At 29.8% G+C, this 6,630-nt stretch overlaps 1 protein-coding gene across 1 annotated transcript; it reads left to right on the top strand.

Annotated features, from left to right (window-relative positions):
- Nucleotides 1–4,590: 4,590 nt before the first annotated feature.
- LOC111490359 (high-affinity nitrate transporter 3.1-like) lies at nucleotides 4,591–5,735 on the top strand. The gene is made up of 2 exons (XM_023138941.1): nucleotides 4,591–4,943; nucleotides 5,059–5,735. The coding sequence occupies exons 1-2, from the start codon at nucleotides 4,814–4,816 to the stop codon at nucleotides 5,559–5,561; spliced, it is 633 nt and encodes a 210-aa protein (XP_022994709.1). The 5' UTR covers nucleotides 4,591–4,813; the 3' UTR covers nucleotides 5,562–5,735.
- The last annotated feature ends 895 nt before the right edge of the window (nucleotides 5,736–6,630 follow it).

Raw genomic sequence — 6,630 nt, 5'->3', positions numbered from 1 at the left:
GCCACTCCTCCGTCAATAGGCTATTTCTACTTTTATTACTCCGATCAAACGATTCTTCTTCTTCTTCTTCTTCTTCTTCTTCCTCTTCTTCTTCTTCATTTTCATCACCAGTCAAATTATAGGCCTTCTTATCCTTTTTCACGCTTCCGAAGAACATATCGTTCATAAAATCAGTCAAATCTGGCGCCTGCTGCAGAGCCTTGGGCCGAGAATTTGCCAGTCTCTTTTGCACGATTATGTGCCCTAATTTCGCCATTTCTCTGGTATTCTCCCTGCTAATCCTCAATTCCATTCCTCTGAAACCTTAATTATTTCTAGTTGGAATTTGAATTTTGGGGTTTGAGCGATCGTATTTCGTTGAGCAGATTAAATTTGTACTCGAAGAACAGATTTGTTAATTCGAACATAGGATTTATCATTTTTTTGGGATTTTTCGCGCATAGATTATGGCCGGCGGTTTCGATCTGTCTTTTCTAATGAAGAAATTTGGAACTTTGTCGATGCGAGAGCTTCGTCTTTAATATTATCCTATTAGTTTTTTAAACTAATAAAATTATAATTATAATTATAATTTTATTAAACATAAATTTTAAATAAATAATTGTTTTTTTCTTATAAACTTAAAATATATATATATATTAAACTTGTAATTTATTTACTTATTTTATTAATTAAGCTTGGGAGATTTTATTAAGAATAAATTATTAAATAATTATTACCAGCTGTAATTTTCAAATTCATTTTAGGAAAATGTTGAGTTCAAATTAATTTATCAACTTTTTTATTATGAATTTTAATTAATTAACTTTTTTATTATGAATTTTAATTATTAAAATGTATTATTTAAAAAAAAATAAAGTAAGTTAAGAGTACTTGATACCGCCATCTTCAATGCATTACGAGACAAATTCTATTATATATAGAAATTTTTCATCATTTAACGGTTCATTTTTATCTAATATTTTAATCTCAATTGCGGTCAAATTTTCTGTCGAGTCGTTAAGATAGGTAAGTTGTCCTCTTCCTCTCGTGACACGTTAAGAGTTGCCTCTTATTAACGTGTTGAGAGTGCCTCTCTTTTACATCAAAGTATAACAAAGCGTTTAGGATTTTCGATAATCTTTTAATTTTTAATTTTAGAAAATTAAGTTTACAAAATCTAATCTATATTTTTTTATCAATGTTTTAAAACTTTAAGCGAAGGAATATAATTGGAGGTTTTGAAGAGTAAAATCAAAACAGAAATTATAATAATAATAATAATAAAACCAAATTCATATTGTATAGGAAACCACAAAAATAAATATAAATATAATAGAAATTAGGTGGGAAATAAAATTTATAAAAAAAATACACATAAACTTAATTATTTATTTTAAAAAATACTTATTTTACCTTCATTTTCTATAAATATTTCAAACAAAATTTTGAAATTAATAAATAAATAAAAAATTAACATGACCGACCTAAAATGATGTGATGTGATAATACTATGATATTCGTATAAATTAAATATGAAAGAACCATATTTAACTTTTCGTCCAACATTTTAAAATATTTTTTATTTTTATAATAATTTCAAAATATTTATAAATAATAACAATCCATAAGAATTTTGTAGTTAAATTTTGTTCATGAACTCAAATTCAAAAATCAAGGTTAAAATAGTTGGAGAAAATAGAATATTATATTATTTAATTAATTTATGTTAGAGAATAATTAAATACAAAGTAAATTAGATTTTTTTTTTTAAATTCAATGTATGCGTGTTGGTTTTATTCTCTTAATTTTAGCTATCTAATTTAAAACATTATATTAATTTATAATAAATTATTTGCATATATATATAAAGACAACTATATATACTTATAAATAGTCAATGCGTTGACTTTTGATAAGGACTAATTTGTAAATATTAATATTCCTACTACAATTTCGTGATAGATAAATGTATCTCTCCATATCATTTTTCAATAAATTTATCAAAATTTATCTTTTTGATTCCATGTATTTTTACGAAATTACGTTTAAAGACTTTTTTTTAGTTCATACAACTTTTTTATTAATCATTTAAAATTTATTTACGGCCATTATATTGATATTTATAATTTTTTTTAGACGTAAATAAAATCATTAAAAAAAAAATAGAACGCTAAACTGTAAATTTATCAAATTATAAGGACGAAATACTAATTTTTAAAATTGTAAAGAGTAAATTTTAATTTTCATTAAATGATTTGTATGGGTGTGAAAAGAAATGATGTGAAACCGATTGAAGCTTACTTATGCATTGACTTTGAACGAGGACTAATATACAAATATTTATACAGCTATATATTATGCATCGTGTCTCTATTATAAAATATATATCTCTCAATATCTCAAGAAATTATCTACTTTACATTTATTCCACGTAATTTTATCCTTCGACTCTCGAAAAAAACCGTATTTGTACTATGATCTTATCAATTACTTTTAAACTAAATTTGATGATCTGAAAAACTTGATCCAACCAACTCAATCCGTACGATTTAGGTTGAATTGAGTTCAAATAAATAATTTTTTTTTATGGATTTATTGTTAATTTTAAAAAATACATTTTCGATCCTAATACAATTACATATAATTATATTTATTTGATCTGATTTTGTAATTATTTTTTTATTATTATTCTCAAACCAATTTTAAAAATAATTTGTAATTAATTTTGATTAATTATTTTAAAAAAATAATAAATAAATATTTTACAAAATAGCAGTTTTTTTTATGTAAAAACAAATTAAGACGCTGATTCAACTCAATTCACGAACACCCATAATTATAATCTAAATATTATAAAATTATGGACACAAAATAGCAGTTTATTTTTTTTATGTAAAAACAAATTAAGACGCTGATTCAACTCAATTCACGAACACCCATAATTATAATCTAAATATTATAAAATTATGGACTCGATAAAGATATTTATTGATAATATATTAACGTTAAAAAAGATCGTTCGAGACCTAAATATGTTTTCGTTAAAGTTTAATTATGAAATTTACAAAATTATTAAATTTGATATGTCGGTATATGTATATCGACATCACCATCGATATTTTCATCTTTGTCTCAAATAACATTAAATTAATTAATTTTTAGCTATGTCACTAACCTATAATTTTTAAACCATAAAATAGATTAGGAACTCGCACACAATCTGGTGGAGGAGTATGGTTGACCCGGCCATGAGGCATATGAAAATTATATAATAAATGCGTGACGCTACAAAAATAGAGACCATCTTAATATCGTTGTCCTTTGCCTTTTCACAAAGCTCAACTAACCCTACCGTACCTCGAAAGAGAAATATGAATATTTTTTTTGTTGGCAATATTTTTTAATATTAAAAAATTATGAAGAAATTATAAATTTAGCTCATATAATTTTTAAAATTAGAATTTGGTTTTTATAATTTGCCATCACTAATGGATTGAATTTGTGACAGTAATTAGCTATTTAGGTGGTTTGTGACCGTTATAGATACTAAATTTTGACTTTTATTGAATTACAGTCCATAGCATAGTTTTTTTGACGGCAATAAAGTTACATAATTTCTATCTTTGCCATGGTATCATGTTCATACGATTGTATTGAACCCTTTCTATTCATATAATACATACAACTCTAGTTTCTAGTTGGACAGGTTCAATGGCTCTATACAAATTAGTCATTCCCCTGAGTCGTAGGTGCTCATTCTCTTTTGATTTGAATGGGCCCAGTCTACCGAGGCGAGGTACATATGGCCGGCCCTTCAGGTGTCTCGATGATACAAACAAAGAAAAGACAAATTCCAATCCCCTATCACAACAAGCCAATCCGAGGAAATAGAATCGAATAATCTACCTTTTGCCTTCCAGTTGATTACGCCCGACAATCAAGCTACACTGCCTTCTAACAAACAGCCATTTTTGATCCCTCTGATCCTGTTCTTGATTAAATGTGGAGACAAGGTATGTTCATTATACCCTTCCTAAAGACTAGAGATGTCCACCGAATAAGGAGAGACAGGGAAGTCTTCCCTGTCCACGTCCTTACCTCCAAGTGGCTTCATCTAATAAATTTGCGGAGATTGAGTTCCGAGCAACTTTTTTCTATATATAAAATAATAATAATAATTTTTAATAGATAAATTTTATTTTTCAATATAATTTTAATTTAAAAAAATGTAAAATATCTTACATAATATAATTTTTTTTAAAAAAATATATTTATTGTGTATAGAACACGGTTGAGGCAAAATGGGGATGAGAAGTGTGATTTCCATTTTTAGTCACGTGCTAACAAAAATATCATGTTTAGCTAACAAAAAGAAATTTGTTAGTGTTCCTTCCCTCTATTTAAACCGTGAGAATGGTGACGTCAAATATAATTCCGTTCTCGATGAGCTATTTTCGAGATTTCTCGAGCCAAGTTCCAGTAAAGAAATTAGGGTTTTTTTTGTGACGTAATCAATCTTCTCAATTTTTTTTTTTCTGTTCAAATCCAAAGTCAACCCAATAAACAAAACCCTAATTCCTCTTTCAATTTCATTTTTTTAAGCCAAACCCTTCTCTTATGTCTCTTCATTGCACTTTAGAGCCAAAGCTCCCCTGTTTCTTATTATTCAAAGAATATTCATTCTTCCTCAAATTCTCATCCCCAACTTGGCCTCTTTTGACTTCTTCCCTCTTCATCTCTATTTAAACCAAACCAATCCCAATTTCTGCCATTAACTTCATCAAATCTGAGATTCTCTCTGAAACTTGAGAGCTTAAACCTTAAATCAACAATGGCTGCTCATGGGTTTCCTCTGACTGCTCTGTTTCTGCTCTGTTTCTTGGGGTTCTCTCATGGACATATCCATCTTTCTTCTATCCCAAGAACTTTGGAGGTCACCGCTTCTCCAAAATCTGGACAAGGTAACAATTTTCAGCTCCCATAACTCAAGTTTCTGATTCTTCCAACACAGATCTGAATAAAAAACTGTTAGTTTAGCGATTTTTAACATCTGGGTTTTTGTTTTTTTTTTTGCAGTTCTCAAAGCAGGTGTTGATAAAATCAGTGTGTCATGGGTTCTTAACGGAGCTGCAAAAGTTGGGTCGGATTTGGCTTACAAATCCGTGAAGGTGAAGCTCTGCTACGCGCCGGTGAGCCAAGTGGACCGTGCGTGGAGGAAAACAGAGGACGATCTTGCAAAGGACAAGACTTGTCAATTCCAAATCGTGGAGAAGCCGTACAATCCGTCGAACAAGACGGTTCAAAAGGCTGAGTGGACGGTGAAGCGTGACACTCCGACGGCGACATTCTTCGTGCGTGCTTACGCGTTCAATTCCGCCGGCGATGAAGTGGCGTACGGACAAACGACAGACGAAAAGAAAGGCACAAATTTGTTCCAAGTCGAAGCTATCTCTGGCCGCCATGCCTCCCTCGATATTGCTTCTGCTTGTTTCAGTGCTTTCTCTGTGCTGTCTTTGACCGGATTCTTCATCGCCGGTAAGAGGAAGGCGAAGAAGGCGGCGGCGGCGGAGGGGCACTAAGTGGGAACTTTGCTCTGTTTTGAGGTTCCCTTTTAAAGCTTTGCATCAATGGCGATCTGCTTGGTGAAGAGTAGATTTTATGACTTCTTTTCTATTTTTTAGTCTTTTTGTGATTTGTGTTTCTCTTGTACTATAATTTTATGATATATAATATGATATATGGTGCAAACTAAAGTGTATTAATGTGTCTAATGTTTGATATGAAAAATTTAAATGAAAATATTTGAAAATTTGGACTTTTGGGGGTTTTCATTTATTGGGTTTGATTCAAATTCATAGCTTTTTTTTCATAAAAAGTTTCAACCATTGATTGAGATTATCTTCCTCTTTGAGTGAAACCTTGAAGGATGGTGGAAGATAAGTTGGGTGATGGAGTTAGGTTTGTTTGGGGTGTGTTTTTTATTGTTATTTTCTTTTTAAAGTCAATTTAATGAGCTCCCGTATTTGATATAATAGGCATTATGCAAAGTCGAGCTATAGTGGGCTCTATAACTATGTCTGCTTATATGCAAAGTCAACTTTGAAGCTAAAATAGATAGGAAATAAATGATTCCAATGGTTGAGCTATAGTGGGCTCTGTAACTATAATAAGAATACTCGTGATTTAGGGCATGAAGCGGTAGAAGCTGGGCCCAGGTAGTATCTTCTAGAAGGGAATAAATGATTCCAAATAGGGCTCTAAACCTATAATAGAAATACTCGTGATCTAGGGCATGGGGCTGTAGAAGCTGAGCCCTTGTAGTATCCATTAAGCTTACCATACTCCCATTTGGTAGTTTCTATTGTCTGTCTAGGGTTGATCCCTTGAATCCAATTTGCTGTCTGTCGAGGATTGATCCCTCGAATTAAACAAACTTAAAAAGTCACCTATGCCTTGGCCTTGGCCTGATAGTAAAAATTCCAATATTTATTCTTGAATAAATGACAAGTTTCAAAGGTTAAAATTTGATTTTTTTTTTAATTTTTTCCTTTTCTAAATATGCACATTTCATTAAAAAAAAAAAAAAAAAAAAAAAAAAAAAAAAAAAAAAAAAAAAAAAAAAAAAAAAAAAAAAAAAAAAAAAAAAAA

Source organism: Cucurbita maxima, unplaced genomic scaffold, assembly GCF_002738345.1.
Source record: "Cucurbita maxima cultivar Rimu unplaced genomic scaffold, Cmax_1.0 Cma_Scf00015, whole genome shotgun sequence".
Classification (NCBI taxonomy): domain Eukaryota; kingdom Viridiplantae; phylum Streptophyta; class Magnoliopsida; order Cucurbitales; family Cucurbitaceae; genus Cucurbita; species Cucurbita maxima.
The sequence above is the reverse complement of the archived record's forward strand: the minus strand, read 5'-3'. Positions and strand labels throughout refer to the sequence as shown.

Bases quoted from the DNA above. Each gene is read 5' to 3' on its own strand.
- LOC111490359 (XM_023138941.1), top strand. From the start codon at position 4,814: ATGGCTGCTCATGGGTTTCCTCTGACTGCTCTGTTTCTGCTCTGTTTC. The intron at 4,944-5,058 runs GTAACAATTTTC...TTTTTTTTGCAG, and splicing joins TTCTCCAAAATCTGGACAAG to TTCTCAAAGCAGGTGTTGAT.